This window comes from Morone saxatilis, unplaced genomic scaffold (assembly GCF_004916995.1).
Source record: "Morone saxatilis isolate NCDOM2014 unplaced genomic scaffold, NCSU_SB_2.0 Contig10, whole genome shotgun sequence".
Classification (NCBI taxonomy): domain Eukaryota; kingdom Metazoa; phylum Chordata; class Actinopteri; family Moronidae; genus Morone; species Morone saxatilis.
The window spans coordinates 3,929,472-3,950,356 of NW_023339652.1; the positions used below are offsets into that span (position 1 = coordinate 3,929,472).

The following is a 20,885-nucleotide window of genomic DNA, read 5'->3' on the forward strand; positions in this document are numbered from 1 at the left end:
CACTGTTCTTCAAACCATTAATTTTTACTTCCGCTTACTATATTGCCATCACTTTTGTAGCTCATAACTGACGTAGAAGATATAAAAACAAAAATATGGAAATGCAAAACATATTTTAAATTAAATTTCAAAAACCTCATCTGATATTTTGTAGTACTTTGACAGTCTTTTATGTTTTTAAATTAATTATTTAAATTAAAAAGAGAATACTCTGTACATAATCAGAATAGTCTGTATGATTGTTAAAAATTATCACACATACATAATACAGACAGTAAATTGTATAAAAAGTTCCCTAAACAACATTTTTTATTTTTACTATTTGCATTTGGATATATTATAAAATATGTCACGCTGTCAGTTTACTAAAAGATAGAAAAGAGGTCAGGAACCACTGCACTGCGGGACTATGTCTTGAATCTTTTTTTGTTTGGTGTCCACTACCCTTGCTCCTTCGTCCGCTGCTGGGGGCTTCCACCAACAGCCGGGTCATGGATCCACGCCTTGACATTTGCAGTTAGCCAGTTGGGTCTGCCGTTTAATCATTTTGGCCATTTCACTGCTAATGTGGTCTGAGCCCTGAGTACATTCATTCATTATTGATGAGAGAATAAATGTCTCTCTGGTATACTAGATGCGGCAATTACCCAACTGAATCATCCCCCCCGTCCCTGTGATGAGATGCTTTTTTTTACTACATGGTTGGTCATCCATGTGGACGTGGCTCCGGGGGGAGGGGAGGGGGTTGCGAGAGTTTTTCTTGTCTATGTGCTTTCCTTACAGTAAATGAAAAAATAAATAAAAAAGCTGCTTTTTCCAGCTCGGGCAATCACTACACTGTTAGGCAGCAGTCGCCTGTTGCCATGGCAACTACCTGTTAATATTCCAGTAGAGTTTTCTCACCGACTAGAGGGAGAGCGCCACTTTCTCGCCACAGAAAATCGATTGGACATTCCTGCAGAAAAAAAAAAGAAAAAAAAGGGGGAGCTGAGGCCATGCGGTCGGGGCTGCAATACCTGCACATGATGGTTTGGTGGCTTCACAGTCAGTGACCTAATTGACCTTCAGTTGTCATTGACAGTAGCAGAGGCTCGGTGCATGTGGCTTATTGCAAATCAAAATGTCATCCAGTCATCATTTTTACTCTTATTGATCATTTTCTTAAAAGTGTTTTTGTTTCGAATTCACTCGAGGAGGCCGTTCAAAAGGTCGGGCATTAAGGCATTGAGCTTTCTTTGCTCCTGAGTGGTGGAGTCATTCAGAAGGGATTGGCTGTCGTGTGACATGTAAAGAGATGGCATTGATCACGAACCCCATTATGCCCCTGAGCTTGATCTCAAACAGCCCAGACAATCCAGTCTCCCATTTCTCTTCTGAAAAGACATTTTTTAAATGGTGCTTTTCTCAGGCAAGAGACAGGAAAATCTGTATGATGAGCTGTTAATTACACACACACTTGCTTGTGTCACATTTGTCAATGCGTGTAAAGCCACATAGTTAACAGTGAAGAGCCATATGGAGAGCTGAAGCGATTTGTCAAGCAGTTGATTGACAGAAAATTAATCGGTGACAATTTCTTAAAGCAAAATTGACAAAACATTCACTGGTTCCAGCTTCTCAATTATGAGGATTCCCTTCTTTTCTTTTTGAAATGTTGGCCAGACAAATTTTAAGCCGTCACTTTGGCTTTTAGGACATTAATAATTCTTTTTCACTGTTGTCGGACAGTTTGAAAACGATTAATGGATAAAATAATTGACAGATGAATCAATGATGATCTAGTTTTATGGTGGAAGAACATGTAAACACTTCAGTAAAGCAGAGGTGCAGGGAGGTATGACGCATTGCCTCTAGCCTAGGTGAGAAAACCTAACAAGGATAACAAGACAATTTGTTTTTCTTGAGGAATGCACAAATATAGAAGTTTGTTGGTCACCTCTTGGTTTTGGGAACATGTGTCCGGTGTAGAAAAATAACTCAAATCCAAAATGTCAAGGTGTGCCATTAAATCAGTAATGTTCTTCCACAAAGCCACAAAAACAAACAAACACATTGTACTCTCGCCTCTGAAACTGCTTCTGAAGTAAAGAATAAAAATATCTTCGGTGTCTCTTGGACTTCAGATCCCTCTGTGGATGTGGTGGATCTGGTAAACACATAAACACATACTTTAAGTCCTGTCATGCTGTTAGGGCCTGTGAAGCTGCAGGATCTCATGCTTTTACAAAAAAACACTCTGGATAGTTTTCCATTACGAGGCTAAGGCTTTCTTGAGTTCCTAGAAAGTTGATACTCTGAAGATACAAGGTTGTCAGCTTTTTAAGCTGTATTGATAGAAAGGATGAATCCGGTAGGTCATGCTTACATTCATCTCCATCAAAGTTCAGTAAACACTGCGTAATGATTTCTTAGATGGTTTGCAGCCTTTGCTCCACTGGACACACCTCACAGGCCGTCTGTTTTGAGATTTCTGCTTTGTTGAATAGGGCAACAACATCACATCATCAGTGCTCATACCCTACATATAATTAACATTTTTACACTCTTTTTGGTTTTATTAGCTGCTAACAGTTCAACATTTTGGAAGGTTATTTGCGGTCGTGCAGAGAGTGAGGTGAGAAGATTGATACCAGACAGTCCCGTATCTGTCCCTTTAAATGTGAAGCTTTAGCCAGGAGATGATGATTCGCTTAGCTTAGCTTAGCATTAAGACTGACAGCAGTGCTAAACAGCTAGCTTGAAAAAAAAGACACCAGTAAGCACCTCTAAAGCTCGAGATTAAACAAACAAGATATAATGTCTTAATTAGTGAGCTAGAGGTACTGAGTCAGGCTAGCTGCTACTAGTTTTTATGCTAAGCTAAGCCGTACTTTTATATTTAACACATGCATATGAGAGGGTTTCCCAAATTAGCTCCCAGCATCCCAAGAAACAGTGCAAAGTACGAGCAGGACAGCATTGAGAGTCTTTTTTTTTTTCAGTTAGACCATTAATACAATCGTCTTTGTGAACCATTTTGTTCTAGAAACTTGTTGACAGAGTGACTACATGCATGGCTAGTTGGTACTGGGCTGTTTATTCCCCTCTGGCATTTTATTCTCAGGATTATGCATCATTTAATTCAGATAAGAGCTGTTAGAGAGGGTAAATAAAGTGCTAATGTTCAGTTAGGAAGCACATTAGCTTAGCTCTGTTGTTAACCGGACAGTTTATCCAAAAGATGTATTTGTTCCATCTCTTGTCTCATAACTGTTTGCTAATAATTCCTCTTTTGTAGAGAAGTTTAGACTCAAACAGAGGAGGATAACATAAAACAATGCCGCTAATAAGCTACTATAGCGACTCTCCAGCTGTTTGTTCCCCAAAACCTCAGCATGTTCACAGCTGGTCAGGCAAATTAATCTGCGTGTTGAGAGTCTTAGACTAATTTCAAAACTTAACAGAAACTCGAGATACTTTTCTTGGGCCGTGAACCGTGAACTGAGCTGAACCCCGTGCTGTCTGTTAATTGTGTTGCCTCGTCTCTGACCATTTTCAGCTCATCAGACTCATGTAAACATCAAAAATCTGGTCGAGAAGTTGCTTCATTAACGCGGCAGCATCTTTACGCTTTAAAGCCGAATCATATCAACGAGTATCAGTTTTGTTTCACAGTTTCAAGCTGTGAAAGTTAAATAAATTGCTTTGTTCTAGGCCATGTGATTTATTTTTTTTGCTTTATGTCTCTTCCTCTCTGCAAAATTTAACCTTTTTCTCAAAAAAGATCTATTCTCCTGCAGGCAGCTGTTGTGTGCACATGCCTGTACAGCTCAATATTCTCTATTTATGACAGCTTGCATGAGCAGCAGTATTTCTGCGGAGATGACTCAGGGGAGTTCGGTTCACCGCTTGGAGCTTTTAAAGAATAGTCTTGTCCCCGTGACCCAGTCTGCATCTTCATCTGCCCCGACAGCAACAGATATGAAGGGAGCCCTAGAATAGAAAATGCCAGTCGTATCTGTTTATCTGGGATTAGGCTGTTTTTCAAGTATACATACGGTGTATATATACCGCTTACCTCATCCAATTGCCTCGGAGGTCACAGAAAGATGTGGTTGAAGTGACACAGAAATATGAGGTTATAAAACACGCCTGTAACGCCTCGGTCTCATGTTGCTTGTCATTTTTTAATCAGACGTTTGTGTCAGCATCCCCTCTTTCCTCCATTCCCACCTCTTCCCTTTTTATTTCCTAGTCTCCACGGGGCCAGACTGACTTCTTTCTCACCTCTGATGTTTATTACACAAACAGCACCTAGGACCAAATACTTTATTTTTTTTTCTAATCCAGAGAAGCCAAGTGTTAGTGAGAGATAACATGTAGAGGAGGTGGGAGGTGGGGAGGAAAGAGAGAGCTGCAGACTTGTTTATATGTCTTGATCTGACTGGATGAATAATTCAGCAAAGGCCTCCCTGACACTCCAGGATTATATTAAAAGAATAGTTAGGGCAGTGGGGAAAAAAGAAAAAAGTTGGGGGAGATGAAGTTTGGGCGACGGTGAAGATCGGAGGGCTTGATAATGGCATTGTGAATTATTCAAACCTGCACCCCCGCCCCCCCTCCAAAAAAAAACCAACAACAACTCTCCAGCAGAGGAAGCCGTGAATGGCAATATGGTTTTGGTGATTAGAGGATGTTGAAGAGATTTCTGTACTTCACTCTGGGACAGGAGATGGAGAGCGACTGACAGCTTCCTTTTTAGCCGAGTTTTGAGCAATTCTTGCTTTTCCATTTGCCATCAGTCATTCTGAAGTCTTCTTTCAGGATTTTAACTTAATTTTTTACTTTTTTGGGGGGGGGGGCTTTGGTTCCCCTTAGGCATCTGCAGCACAGAGCATATTGCAGAAGAGCACTGATATGTTGTTTACTTTGCAGTTTCACTGACGTTTTTTTTTTTCAGCCTGAGTCCCTCTTGATCCCTGACCTTTTGTTCAGAAAAACATGTATTAGTCCCAGTTTAGCTATATAAGCTGAGTGAATCATATCTTTACTCATATTCATGTGATAGATCTCGACCTCATCACTGTTAGATACATACATGTAAACTTAAAGCTGCTATAGTTTATTTTTTTTTACATTATCAGTGACTTTAAATGGCTACATGGATGTGACAAACCCACAGAGAATTATCTCCTCAGTCTTTTAGCATCTTTTAAACATTGTTTTAGTTTTATGGCTTAAGCTTTTCGCATTAGCATTGTTTCTAGATGCAGCAGGCAGATGTTTTCAGTGGAAAACCCCCTGAAAACCCACTTTACGCTACCTGCCCAGCTCCAAAAGGCAGACAGACAAATTAGAGACTAACTGGTGAACATTTATCAGCAGTTATTTCTTACATTTATCAGTGGTCCAGAAACACAACTTCAAAAGAATGCAAATGCTGCTCTGCTGGATATGTCAGTAACCTGCTGTTTGCTAATAAGTTCACTACATCATCTTAAAGGGTGCTAAAATGACAGATTAGTGTTTAAAGCTTGTTTCCACTGTCCATAAATCTGTTAATGCAGGGTTAAAGGACCAGTGTGTAGGATTCAGGGGCATCTAGCAGTGATGTTGTAGATTGCAACACCTACTCCACTCACCCCTCTCTTTCCAAGCGTGTAGGATAACAGTAAAGGCCCTTTCTGGAGGTGATTATACACACATCACAATATATTTATGAATATTACATCCCATTTCTGCCAATAGATCCTCTTAAATGTTACACAGTGGTCCTTTAAGTGAAGTGATATCACTTAACATATAGTTAACGTCCAGTATGCTTTAAACTAACTAGTTTGTACAATGTGCCTCAAGGCAAAAGCGTTTGGCTGTCCTCCGCTCTGCTGATCTCTCTTCAAGAAATCTGTGTTTTGTCTCTGTCTCTCCTCGCAGGCCTTCATGGGATTGGTTGTTACAAAGGCGATGAAAGCAGTGGGCGAAAAATTAAATAAAGACAGCCTTAAAGCCTTCTTTCTCACCTCAGTTCACCTGGCCAATCAGTGCAATGAAGTGATCTGTTTCGGAAAGTTACAATAATTGTTTGACGCGACACCGCCTCGATGGTCAGGATTTCCCCAAGGAAACTGGTCTGTGGTTAGCAAACACAGACACACATAAACTAGAGGCACAGGGGTGCAGACAGGGAGAGTTATGTGGAAACATCTGCTTTTGAGAGACATTGATTTATTTCCAAATTTTACGCAGAATTTGAGACAGATCTATGTGTGAATAAGTAGATAAGTGAATAATTTATACTATCATTTAATGGGTTAGAGCAGTGGTTTTCAAACAGGGGTCCAGGGACCAACATGGGTCATTTAGTGGGTGGTAGTGGGTCCCAAGCAAGAGGAGGAATAGAGTATATGAATCACATTTTCTGGAAGTTGGGACAACACGAAATAAATAAAGTTTTCATACCTTATCGTGATCCTAGTTTGATCATCGATTGACTATGAAGACTTTTTTTTTATCTTCAAACCTAAAAATAAATAAAAAATACTTTATTTATTGTGATGGAAGTTTAAAATGTCTGACATCCTTGGTGGCACTCTTTATTTCTCTTCTATAAAGCCCTGACTGTCAACAACGTTGTTTGCAGCACTCTGACCGCTTAACACCTGACAACTTAACCAACTTAAACCAATTTGTAACTAAAGGCAGGAGATATACTTGCTTTTGACTACATACTTGTGCACCCTTCATCCATTTGGATGGTTGGTTGTGTTTGTCCTCAGAAATTAACATGACACAAACTCATGGTTAAACTGCAAGTATATCTCTGGCTATAAACCTAATCCAAAATCTCTGTATAACCACCTTACTGGCAAAATATCTTCAATGTAGAAACACAGTATTCAGTGATTTGGTGATTTGAAATGATGTCAAAAGATGTCTCTGTTACATGTCTTGTCATGTCATTAAATGTCTAAAATGTCGGTTTTAACCTTCCTGCAAATCACAGAATCATTGCTTGCAGGGGGGACTCTTTCTTCTCTTTGGAGAAAGGCTACAATACTGCTGAACGAAAACATCCGTTTTTGTTTTAAAATTTCACTTGAGGAATTTGAGGCACACCCTAATACCAACTGTTTCATCAATAGTGGTCAGTGGTTATACAGTAATAGGAAGGGGAAAAAAAGCTGTTATAATCATTTTCCTGGATGCTCCAAATAAAGCTGACCTCCCCGGAAAGGCTGTGGGAAGAAGAGGGAGCGGGACAATGACTGGGGAATACTGGAATTCTTGGGTTGGACACTGTGGGAAGAGGACAGGGTGGGAGGAATCTGGAGCCTCCCTTTTCCATGGAGGGAAAACTCCTCCAGAATAAGACTCAGGAGGCTGCTGCACTGTGTCCGCTTGCGTGGGTCTTTTGTCCTATGTGCTGGCATCACGCACAGACAAATTGACTAAGTTCCTCCATGTTTGTAATTACAGTTTGCTGAGAAACGGCGTATTCCCCTGCGCCGTGTCATTAGGATTAGCACTCTGCAGGGTGTTGCTTTCCATTCTCCTGTAGCAAAAAAACTCAATATCCCATCTGTCACAAGCCATTCTCCCCAGCTAAACAAAGCCTGGATGCAGTAACAGCACCTAAATGGATAAATCCTCTCAAGCCAACATTATCTGCGGCACCTTGTTTGTAAAAAAAAAGAAACACACACACAGAACACACCTGATATCACAAGAAGATGCAGAAGGAAAATACACATCCCAACACATAGGTTTCAAGGTCATGCTTTGAATTTACAGCTTTGAAAGAACAAATGTGGTTCGCAGCCTAATAGGCCCAATTAGAGTTCAAGCTATGAACTAAAAGTCGGGCGCAAAGCCAAACGGAGAGTGCTATCAGACTACGAGAGGGAACACAATTCACAATAGAGACAATTTATTTCAAAAGATGAGAAGCGATTCTGCACTTGGAGTCACGTCATTTTAATTCTAAAAAGAAACCTTTGAGTAAAAGATGTGCCACTCGATCACCGGAAACTAAATAAATCATCATCCCATTCATTAAAACGTTGAGTGTGAGTTTATATTCATGATACCAGATGTGATGTTTTCACCAAAAAAAGTTAAAATGTACAGTACAGTCTGCTATTAACCTGCGACTTTGTCTCCATGTTTAATCATTTAAACAAATGTTTGCTCTCTAGCTGCTGCATGTGAAATGAATGTGTGTTTTTTCATCCAGATTCTACTCTACTTTGAATATTTAACAGAAAGTGCTGATTTGTTTGCTTTTTCCCCCAACTTTTTTTTTTACAATTTGCATTCCCCTGTTATTTCACAGATTGATATTTGAAATCAGCAAAAAGTGAGAAGTTGATGAAAACTTTTGGTAATTTTCACACATAAATCAGTCCTGTTTTTGACCTTTTGCTCCTGCTCTGCATGCTGTCTGCAGGTGTGCTGAGCCTGCCGGAGAGTTTGAACCTGCACCGGGACCAGCAGCGCTCAGGGAGGGGCAGTGAGTGTCAGGCATACACCCAGGCCGAGCTTCGCACGCTGGAACAGTCGCTGCTCGCAACCCGGGTGGGCAGCATCGCAGAACTGAGTGAGTACACTTTGATCAGAAGTTTTATAATGCACAATGTGAGGATTTTAAACAACCAGACTAACACAAACATTTCAATTAATCACTTTTTAGGCATACAATGAACCAAAAGTAAGTTTTCAGGTTTCCCCAGGTTAACTTAGTAGGTTTGAAATCAAGAATGAAAACTGGTCACATGATGACAGGTAGTTGTATACTGGGGAAAGACCCCTGTCTCTGTTCAGACATGGCCGAAACATGAGGAAAACGCAGGGAACTACTTAAAAGATGTTTTAGTTAGCTTTCTACAGAAATAGCCAGTAGAAATGTCCTTCAAAGAAACAAAGAACCTAGGCAGAGTACTTTTTTACTTTCATACTTTAGAGAAGAAGTTTTATTAGTACTTCTGATTTCACTGGAGCCTTTTTAGTTTTTTAGTTTAACACACCCCTATGTGGACATCAGAGACTTGCATGTCAATTTGCATTTTATTCAAATAAAAAATATTGATTCAATATCTAACAGCGCACATGTGATCACCTGGAAATGGATATCAAATATCAGACACTGTCATTAATTGCAGCCTAAAACCTGAGATCTAACTTTCCTCCCTCAGTACTGCTAACACGGGTACTAGCTTAGCACAATTTTATTAATAATATGTTTTTGGACTCTAGAGTTTAGATGAACCATAATGAGCTATTTAAATGCTGTTTTTGAACATTTTCTACCCTGCTGAAGATTGAATTCCATAAATTCTCGTGAGTCCTATTAAACCTCATTAAAATAGTAAAATTTAAAGATATTAAAAATTGACCTTAACTATTTGCAACTTAAGTTATTAGCTCTCAGACGCCACCGTTTGATGAACACCAGTATGTATTAAGTTCAGCTAACAGCACATTATAAATGCAGCAGTGATTGTTATGCACATTAAAACCGATCTGCTCAAGGACTTATTTCCATAACTATTTGCCAAATGGCCCCATTAGTGTGAAGGAATGCACACTCCCTGTCCCTGTGGGCTGTCATGGTGGTCGACCCACTGCTCTTCCACTGTCCCCTACCCTTTCTCCTCATCCATCTCTCCCCCTCACCCACTGACACGCTGCAGCCAGGAACTGTTCTATTACAGCTGTTCTAACACCTGTTTATGAGTCCCGCCCGGGGGGACCTTTAAATCCAAGGTCACCGCCTCCGGGGCTTTTAACCTCAACTTGAAAGAAAGGCCTCCACCTTTAACTCTGACACTCCCCCACTCCATGCCTCCACCCCTGTCCTCATCCTCTCTGCAGTCAGATATTAGCTCATCCAGTCCCCCCCAGACATCTGCTGTGTGTGTGTGTGTGTGTGTGTGTGTGTTGTGTCCGTGCCATTTGTCCTGGATGAATATTTGTTTTCGACCCCACAGCACATTATGCACCAGCAATTCACTATGCATCATCGATTAATGTAAGAACTGGTAGTCTTTCCTTGTAAATACCATCAGCAGTTGCTGTGTCACAGTGGTGATTCAGCCTGTAATCATTGTGAAACATGCTGTCCTTATCATCTCGCAGACTCACAGTTAATGCTTCAGGTTCAGTCTAACATGTAGGAGAATTTATTGGCAGAAATGGAAGATAATATTCATAAGTATGTTTTCATTAGTGTATAATCGCCTGAAACTGAAGACTGAAGAAGAAACTGACTGTGCTGATCAAATACGAATCAAGATACTGTTGCCTATTTTTCACTTAAAAATGTTTTAGAAACATATTTTGGTGTACCGTTTATCTGCAATACGAGAACCGCTATTGTTTCCTGCTACGGACGAGTCAAAACTGTGCAGCCAATGAGCAAAAAAAACGACATGGCAAGAACCATTAACTCGAGACTTTAACGGTACTCCACAAACAATAGGTAATCACTGGAAAATTCTTGGATAAACACTTTTGGAGGTGTAGAAAGCAGATATCCTCTTTAAACCATCACTGATCTTTTGCCCACTTGAGGGTATATTCACTCTCTTTTAGCTCTGGTTTGGTCTCCAACAACTCCTGAAGGAAATATCTGGCTCCTAAGCAACTAAATGCTTCACTATGTTTACCAGCCAGGTGTAAACTTAGCATGTCTGCTGTTTGGTATGGTAAAGGATATAATATATATGGGATGGGACAGGTAGACGCAGTGATAACCGCTCACACTTTGAAAGCTTCATTAGCATGCGTTAACAGAATGTCATGCACTTGAATCAGAAGGCAGAAAAAGCAGCACAGGCTGCTGTTTGATTCCTGTTTAATGCACCGTGTGTTTGACTCCCTCCGCCGCGCTGCCTCAGCTGGGCTTCCTCACCTCCAGGGTCGGCCAGTCGAACGCTGCCAGAGGTTGACATGTGGCTCGTAAAACAGTTGCTGCCAACTGCTCGCAGTCATTTAGCGGATTTCAGAGGATTCTGTAGCATGATTTCCTCCTCATGTTGTGTTATGTGAACAGATTGATCTACAGTGTGCAAATCACTGCATAACATGAGTGTGAATCTGCTTATCAAGTGTATGATGATTGCATTAAGAGTGCTGATTTTAGCATGTTCTACCATCTGCCTCTGCTAGAAACTTTTGCATCTAATTTCAGACACTTTTTTTCGCCCACAGATTTTAGTTTGTTTTTAAAAAACAGGTGCAACTACCTGCCAAAGCAGTTCATCCGTCATCCAAAGTGCAGCTTGTCTGTAATCAGCCTCTCTGATTTATGCATGCGTTTAAACGAAAATACTAAAAGTCTTAAAATGAAAGAATTGATCCCACCAGGAAGTACTGTATTTAGATTCTCTCCATAGAGCTGCATTGCTGTCCAATAACTATTAAAAACACATCAGCAAGCCACATACACCGGAAACACTCATTAGAGGAACAAATGTGTATTAATCCACAGCTTAAAATAGTTCCCAACAAAGGCTGTATTTACTCCTGTTTGAGTTATGTTTGCTAAAAGCTTAGGAAATTATTTTGTCTTGTCTTAAAGTGAAACTACTTGTTTTTGAGCTGCTTTTCAAATAATAGTGTCTTCAGAAGGGATTAAAGAAAGAATATTGCTTTTAGAGAAGATTGCTAAAAAATGGGAGAAGATAAAAGTGACTATGTGCCTTTTGTTGGATTTAAAATTGTTTATGTTCAACCTTTATTTATGCAGGATTTATTTATGCTCCTTCACAGCAACCGCCCTGTTAACAGTTTACTTTAAAACAACAAGAGAGCAAGACGAATAACAAGATCAAGTCATTAATAGAACAGAATAACAGAAGATTAATAAAGTACAGGCTGAACTGAAGCCGTCACAGAAAGGAAGTGGACTGATTACTGAAAATTCTAGGTGATTTTGCAGCTTATTCCCTGAGACTGCGAGAGACTAGAATGTGAACATTTTCTGGCTCCAAAGATCGAGGAAACTTTCAGTGATCTGCTAATGCACTGTAGTGATTTTGCTCTTTTGAGTAGACATTTACAAGTGTGCATTAGGCTGCAATTACCCAGGGATTTCATGGGGACATCAGTATCAATGACGTGTACGTTCGCCACCAGCTCTGCTTTTCTTTTCAACTTAATGAGATTCTCAATTTGTACTCAAAAGTTGCAGATTGTTTTCTTCTTTTTTTTCCTCATTTGGACAATTTTACCATCACTAAATTTAACATTGCTTTTTATAACATGAACTTCTTGACATGCAATAATAAAACCGGCAGCCTTTTTTCTCTGTGTTTAAATATTTATAGAAAAGCTAGCAAATAGTATATTATTCTGAAATTGGTTGTAATGCTTTCCAAATTGATGATAGTCTGATAAATATTTATGAATAGATGTTATGCATATTGATATATTATTAATGCACTAACTCTACATTTCTCTCTCACATTTATTTTTACAATTTTAGAAACCTGATACTTAATTATAGATAAATATTGTATTTGAATGTTCACTGAAAAAAACAGTACTTTCTTGTTCATTTTTTTTTCAATATTTACTGTAAATAAAATATACATTATTACATTTTAATTTATATGAACATTTTTGTTTTCAGGCTCGAGAAGTACTTGTTATCTTTATTTCTGGCTGCGTACAGCCTCCACCAATCAGAGGTCAGGGCAGTAGGCTGTAAGCTTCCTGAGAGGCAAAACCTGGGGCAAAGAAAATCTGCAAGCTCATGAAGCTTAACGTTATAAGTCCATTGTAATAATTAATAATTGAACATTTCTATCAGTCGCTATCTTCTCTCCTCTGGACTCTGGCAGCTGGACAGCAAGAGGATGTTGGATAGAGGGATTTTAGTGTGAAAACTGAAACTGTAAAACTGTGTTAGGAAGTTATGACCATGGTCCCGTAACTGAGGTAAATCCGGCATTAATTAAAGTCATTTTTATAATTAGGGGCGGACTCTGCTATTTCCATGCTGGATTCATATTGCCTTCACACAGACGAATTTGATCTCCTTGATATCAGCCACACTGTTTACTGTTCACTCTGTTTTCACGCTGTGTCAGAGCTGTATTTAGCTACTGCTAATTCGCACTTACATTTCCTGCTACCGCTGCTTCACATTAAAAGCATTCAAGTCAATCTGATACTAATTTTACAGTATTTGTGAGGGCACCCTGGCATGAAGATGCAGCGTAATACAGAGACATTTTTACGTAATTGCTCTGGCTCTTCTTGGTTTTAGTGCCGAAAAGGAAACGACCAGAACAGTTTTGTGTTATAAATCCAGGAGAATTTCTGCAGAATCCAAGGACGCCAAGTTTCCTGTTTCCTGAAATCAAGTTACTGCCAAAATACAGTATGAGAATAAGCAGATTTCCTCAGTGTGTGTGAACATAGTGCCTGTGGCATTCAATGTATAATGCAGAGAAGAGGCTGATAGAGGCTGCCAGTCATCTCAGCGGTAGCCTGGTTGATTTACGATAATTACACTGATGAGAAATAATGTAGTAATGATGGGTTAATATATAAATACTACACCCACCACCTCTAGTATCACAGCAGAGATCTGGAACAAATCAATGACAGGAAGCAGGTGTTTCACGGTCAGACGGTGCATCCCCACATAAAGCATTTAAAACCTACTTGGTATCAGCACGTTTAAATTGGAATCAATTTTGAGCTATTAGCTCAATATCTGAACAATAAACAAGATCGCTTGAAAGTGAAGCGGCCACACAGAGCCAGTTGTGAGGGCAATTTCACACCCGACTTGTTTGGTAATTAATGGATAATAGAAGAGACTGTTAAAGAGCAACATTCATCACTATATCCATAATTTTATTCTCTTGAGGTGGAAAAATAGGTTTTTTGTTTCTAAGGTCACCATTATCTTGCTGCTCATCTAATGCGCTCGTATTTCACGTCTTTGTCCGAGCGAGGAGAGCAGATCGCCGATGGCAGATTTGAGCAGTTGACGCTCAGGGTGTTTGCCCCTTTTCCTCATTTGTCATGACACTCTGCCATTAGGGATAACTTTCTTTCTCTGCTTTCCTTCAAGTGCCGTGGTTATCTGTGGCGTATAGGATCTGTAGGCGCTAAACTGACATATTGTGACCAGGTGTGACAGAGAAAGGCCGTTCATCTGTCAGCACAGCGGCTGCCCTGTGGGTCAGAGAGCAGCCACTGGGCAAATAAACACTGTAATGTAATACAGTGCAGGCCTCTAACAATGGGGCCCTCCATTCCTGAAGCTGGGTGTGCCTCTACCACAGAGGATTCTGCTTCTTAAGCTTTTCATAAAATCACATACCAACTGTCGGACCAATAATTGAACGCATCCTCGCATTGGTTCGATTCAGAAACGTATTATTTAGTTGTCATTTTAAAGTTTTGAGTTTCATGATGATACGGTGATGTTTATCACAGGTCGTGTCCTTTAAGCATTCAGGCTGTGTATTTTCCCGGCTGACAATAACCAGCTTGAGAAATGAGTCATTGTGTATTCTACTGTGCATAGGCAGAGAGGAAGAGTGCTTCTTCTTCAGGGCTGAGTGGGTTTCACAAATTGAGGAATCCCTCTCTCCATCCAAAGCTGCAAAAGATGTGCGCTGGTTTGAAAGGGTACAGAAAGTTGCACAGCAATGGGATGTTATTTCTCTTTTTCCAGGAAGTGATTGCTTATTGAATACCTGTCTAACTGTGATTTTGGCCGGGGTGCACACGAGCATCTGCTTCAAATGTCCATCCATAAACAAACATCAATCTCATGATGAAGTAGTATTAAAAAGCATACCCTTCATGTTCTTTCAACAACCTATATTTGAGCAAAATTTCATTAATTTCACCCCTTTTTAAAGCTGTGACTCAGACTACCTTCCCACTGCCTATGTGAATATGAGATAATGGGTTAGCTTCGCACTCACGCCAGCCGATGAGATTCACAAGGAGGTGTTACATTTCATCTTGAGACCATCCATGCTATTCTCATTTTTCATTATATTAGAGTTAAAATACTTCTCCTGCTTCACCATGCATCATCCTTCCTAATCTCATACAGTCTGACCCACTTCTTGGCACAGGTGATAGAAAAGGAGAAAAAAAAGGAAAAAATGCGTCAGTCAGGCGTATTTTCTCTTAAGTTGATAAAAGCTCAAGAAAAACAACATCCAGTCAGTAAACAGTGTGATGCAGTTTGTGCTGTATGGTAGCATTCTGTAACTAATAAGCCTATTTTACTCATTTGACCACTTAAGCTGCTGATGATAACGCCCTCATGTTCTTTTCAGTGTCTCTCTAATGGACTCTGGTTATGCTGGGAAAGGTTCCTGCTGTCATTTTGTCCTCTTCGCTTCACTTTCTCTGTCCTCTCAGAGGTCTGCAGTGCCATTCACTCCCTCATGTCTGTCCACCTTAGAGACGCCGTGGTTTCAAAAAACAAAAAAAAAAGAATAAAAAATTGTTGACTTGGCTTTAAAGATCAGGCTGGCTAATTCAGTCACTGGAACAGGGTGCGGCCATTTTCCTTATCTGTCTCCCAGCACCTTTAGGAGGACAGCGGGGATATGCTGACACAAACAACCCTCCTCACAATCCTCCAGACACACACCACGCACACCTCTTCATCTCGCACAAAAGACACATGCTGGAAAATCTTGTAGGCTGTTGCTGCATGCTGCAGTAATTACGTGAGGCTGGATTCATTATTGTATAATGGTTTAATGTCCCCCGATACCTGCCACAGGATCCCACTCGCTCATAGCAGCTCAGTGGTGCAAAGATTAGATTATCGATTGAAACGCTGCTTGACGAATAACTTGAGTATTTTTCAAAAGGAACATATAAAACCATGTTTTCTATAATACTGAGGGTCTTTCTCAGTTTGCATTCTTGTATCTGTGACATGTAATGGCTAAAACCTAAATTGAAGGTCAAAATACCTCTAGGTTTTAGACTTTTATGTACAAAGCTGAAGTTTTAACGACCATTTTCAAGACTATAATTCAACTACTTATAACAATGTATTGACAACTACTTTCAATGGACTTGAAAATGAACTATATTCATTTAAATCTCATTAGAACAACAATTACATGCAGTATTACTTGAAAATAAAATAATTCAAAAACAAAAGGCAGATTAACATTTTAAAGGCTGATGCTTACTTCCCAGTATGCATTGCTTCGATCATTTGTAGATAAAATGATGTAGACATACATGATAGAAAATATCATTTTAAGGAAATGTATAAATTATCCACAAGACATTGCTAGGATTCGGCGCTGTCGGTTAATTGGTCGACTGCCATCCCTCAGTGCCTGTTGACAAATGATAGCATGCTAACATGCTAAGAAGGTAAACATTTGGACAGTTCTGGACACGTATGTTTATTTTCAACTTGCTTAAAATGTGTGAATTTGACAGCTGAAGTGTTTTTTCAGTCCTTGTTTATCCACCCAGCTAAACTTAACAGGCATTAGCTAAAGCTCATATCAGTTAGTTAGCTGTTAGCTGTCCTTTTGTCTCTGGACGTTCATAAAGCCTTGGGATAAGCCAAATCCTCTCTGGATACTCATGACTGTTAATATCCACTTGTGTCTTTGCATTAACTTTATTTGCAATCACACCACCCATAACATTACTGTAGCTTTAAGAATTAAAACTGAAACACCAAGCATAGAGTCCATCTACAGCTGTAAATATGCTGCTCTGTTTGCTTCCTGCATGACTAAGGCATCCGGTATCAACATTGCATTCTTAGACTTGTTATTCACCTCGGGTCTTCAAGAGCATTACTGGGTGTTCTTTTATCCTCCATAAGCCATTGACATAATTTCTAAAGGCTAATGTACAAACACAAAACACAAAGGAAGAGCAAGGTTGGACAGGCGGATAAAAATCTCAGCGGTTTACTTGCCAACTTAACATGCATCATATGGCGACTTGGCCGGCAGCAGCGAATGGGAAAAAATGAAGGAGAGCCAGCGATTCACTTAAAGAATGACCCATCACGCCCAAACAAACTTTGCAGACCCAAAATGGCTAGAAAATATATTATACAACAACATAGATTATACTCCATCAAAAACAGGAGCAATTTGAGACTGTAAGATGCTTCTTCTTGTCATGTTCTTGGGAGGTTTGTTCCACAAGGACACAAACACTGACTGAGGACTCTCGAATTTAATAACCAACCAACTTGCTGTTATTAAAGATTAAGCAGGGATTACTTTGTTTTCCGATCATGTATAAGGTCAGCGGGCTCCGTTTATGTCTCCTGTCAATGTGGACATTTGATCATGTCGTTGCTATGTTGTCGCAAAGTCCAAGTGTTGGATTCTAATTAATGTCTATTGAATGCATTGCATTTCAGACGAGGCGTTTGCGAGCACGTGACTGCGACACCTCTTCGGAGAGGTACAACACCCACAGGCAGATGTTCTTCATTAATAATTATTACCCATCAGCCTGACATATGAGAGCTGAGGATACTCGAGCCTGCCTCTCTAAGCTCTTTGAATACTAGTGACTTTAGTGGCTGGGGGGAAAAGCTGAAGTTATCCGTGTTTAACATCCACTTTACACTGAAGTCCTTCTGCAATAAGACGGACATTACACCATAGACTCTGCCTTTACAGCAGTGCTGCTGAGAGATAATGCACACTCACTAATTGAGTGTTTTGGACGGAGCCCAGAAGGCTAATGGAAGTTTTGGGGTAATAAGGCGGTGAATTGAACAGGCTGCTCTTAGTTCTCACCTCAACTGTTTCCAGCAACAAAACAAAGAAAAGAAAAGACAGGGCAGCTGTTTGGAGACAAATACCAGCAAATGGTTGCAGAAGCGCTTTGATGAAAGGGGACTTCACAAAAGGGCCTAATAGCTATTGATACTTAGACTAAACCTCTGTCATCAAGAGGCGTGTTTATTCTCTGGCTTCATACATAGCCAGTTTATCATTGACTCATCATTCATTTAGAGTGTGAGGGCACTCCAATCTTCTTTAATTATAGCTTTTTTTACTTAGCCAAGTTCTTACGCAGTGGAGCATTATTACAAGGTTATTGTAAGACTTTAATGAGCTATGATTAAGATTGCTGTAGGTTTTTGAGTTACTGGGCAGCTTGAATGAGTACTTATGCAGTATGTACTGTATGAGAAGGTTTTTATTTTATAGTTAAAAACTGGACTCATTCCTCTTGTACTTGACTTGTGGCTACAAAAGATCTTTTGTTTATGGCTTCTCTACCGGATATTATTTTGAGTGTTTTGACCAGCCATGACTAGGGTATCAGATTTCTTTTGAATTTAAAAAAAGACTTTCTAGAAGATTTGTCTTGGTAGAAAGAGTTAGAATAATAAATTATATTGAAAAATACTCTAGTTGAGAAATTAATAAATATTACTTTTCTTTTTCTTGCCAGAGCTCCATTCTCTCGTCTCTCATCTGTCTTTATGCTTGGTGCTGCAAATATTTAATCTTTACTGTTAATTACCTTACCAATAAAGTTTAAATACTGTAGGTTACAGTGGATATAATGCACAAGGGATTGTTCTTTTATCATTATTTTAATCATTTTAAGCCATGCTGGGGGCACTAGATTGGTACAGATATCCATGGTTGCTGATCCCCTGACTTTAACTTTAGCGTCACCATTATTTCTCACATTTACAACAAACTATTGGATGGATTCCCATGTTATTTGGTACAGATATTCATGTTCCCTTCTGGATGAATTCTAATAACTTTTGTTATCTGCTGACCTTTTATCTAGCACCACCATTAGGTCAAAACTTTAACTTCAGTTTGGTTGGTTTGTCTAGATTTACCTGCGCAACCAAGGATAATCCCATTAGCTTCAACTGTACTGTAATGTTAGCGTGCTAAGGTGGTAGATAGCAGCAAAATTAGCATTGTCATTAGCATGGTGACATTAGCATTTAGCTCAAAGCACCTCTGTGCCTAAGCAGAGCCTCACAGCCAGTGGCATGGCTGACTCTTGTTGAATGTACAGTCTACTGTAATGTTGTATTTTGTTGTTATCAATGTGTATTTACTTTGCCAACACACGGCTATCTACATTATATGAGCTGATGCTGCCATGTAGGGCATTCAAGGATTTGTCTGTACAAAATATACTTTTGATTTGATCTGTTGCTGTTTTTTAACTAACAGCGGGACTAGTAATTTCTGGCTGTACTGTAATTGTGAAGTATATCTAAGAAAAGGGAACAAAAATAAGCCCATAGCTGAAATATGAGTGGTGCAGTACTACTTAGGCACATTTGATATAGTGGATAATCAAGACCACACATAGAAAAGTTATTTATTATACACTGCTGCAGTCTGCAGTAGAGCTTCTGATCTTCACAGAAGACCCATTAAAGTCCCTAAAAGAGCCATTAGACAGAATAAAGTGGCATCCATTTAGAAGTCCCCTCCTGTGAGTTGCAGGAAAGATGAAGACAATGGAAAGAGAGAGATGGTTTGTGTAATCTCCTGCTCCATTTCCACAATATCTGGAAAAACTAAGATGATGAGACAAAATGAAGCTACGGTTCGAAAACCGAGAGTCATTATCGAGAAGGTTCTCATATTATTTCCCCCAGTTTCATAATAGTTGTTGATGAGCAGACTTATTCTTGGAATCCCTGGGACTTTTACAAATGACCCATCACAGCTTTTTTGGGGGTTTTTGCACTGGGATTTTCTGGTGTTGTTTTATTACTTTTGCTCACAGTCATCAGTCCAAGAGTGGACAGCTGCAGCAGACAGGGGATTCTGTGGGACGCCATAATGGCCAGAAAGTAGGAATCATGATGGGTTCTGCAGCAGATACAGTACAGAAACAAAGCAGTGATGAAAGCTTGACTTTCCAGGGAAACAGGGATTTCATAATATTTTGCAGCATCTTGCGTCATGTGACCTTCGCTCCGGTCAAAATGGCCTCCTGGGAGGACTGGAGGTTAACAAACGACCCTGGACTAGTTGACCCTGAAGAAAATAGAGATCCAGCCCGCTAGATCTAAACTCTTTAAAATGAATGAAATATTTTTAGACATGGGACGATCATTTGTAATTCACAACTAAATATTTCAGTGAATTATTCTGTACCCCACTGTGGAGGGATCCTGGGGTAGAACAGATGCTGCTGCTGCCTTCAAGTGCTTCTTTTTAAGTGCCTGCCACCAGAGTTACAGTATTGTAGTGATGTAGTGGCTGTTTAGAAACTGTTTTAATTCGTTTGATCAATAAACTTACAGTAGCTGCGTGACACGTAAACTTTAAGGAAACATTTAAAGCTGTATTTATTGATTTTTGGCCACTAGGGGGCAGCAGAACTGCAAAGCAAGCTGACAGACATACACCAAGGTACAGTGAGTGATACAGTGAGACGCTAAATTGCAAAGCAGATTCTATTTCAACTTATTTTTTGCACCCTAACTTTTCAGTACGTCCTCTACCATCCAGACATTTCATTACACATATGTAGGAATACTAGGAATACCAACTTATAAAGTTGTTATTGCTAACATGTTAGCAAAAAAAGTTGCCTGTTTACACATCCAGCAGACGTCTCTGGTTTGATCTCCACCAACTAAAATCAACGTCTTTAGCTGCTAAATGCTCCATTTCACTAGCAAATTGCTAACTTTGTTGCTAACTTTGTCTTTATTCTGGCAGGTCATATACAGTTGATGTATCATAGCTTTTTTTAAATTGAAAACAGTTGCCTACTATGCCTTTGAAAAGCCCTGTAGAGCTGCAGAGATGCAGATATTCATACTAGCTCTCTCTAGAGTGTCACTATAAGCAATCCCTTTCACATTAGATAGTCATCAGATTCAGTAAAATTATTGATTATTGGAGCTTTCATTTTGT

The 20,885-nt window shown here is 39.6% G+C and overlaps 1 protein-coding gene across 1 annotated transcript in view; it reads left to right on the plus strand.

The window, feature by feature from the left end:
• LOC118341182 (ankyrin repeat and BTB/POZ domain-containing protein BTBD11-A) overlaps positions 1 to 20,885 on the plus strand; it is a 181,719-nt gene that overhangs the window by 123,334 nt on the left and 37,500 nt on the right. Inside the window, exon 2 of the mRNA XM_035679384.1 lies at positions 8,426 to 8,575. Coding sequence (XP_035535277.1) covers positions 8,426 to 8,575 — 150 coding nt within the window. The remainder of the gene's footprint in view (positions 1 to 8,425; positions 8,576 to 20,885) is intronic.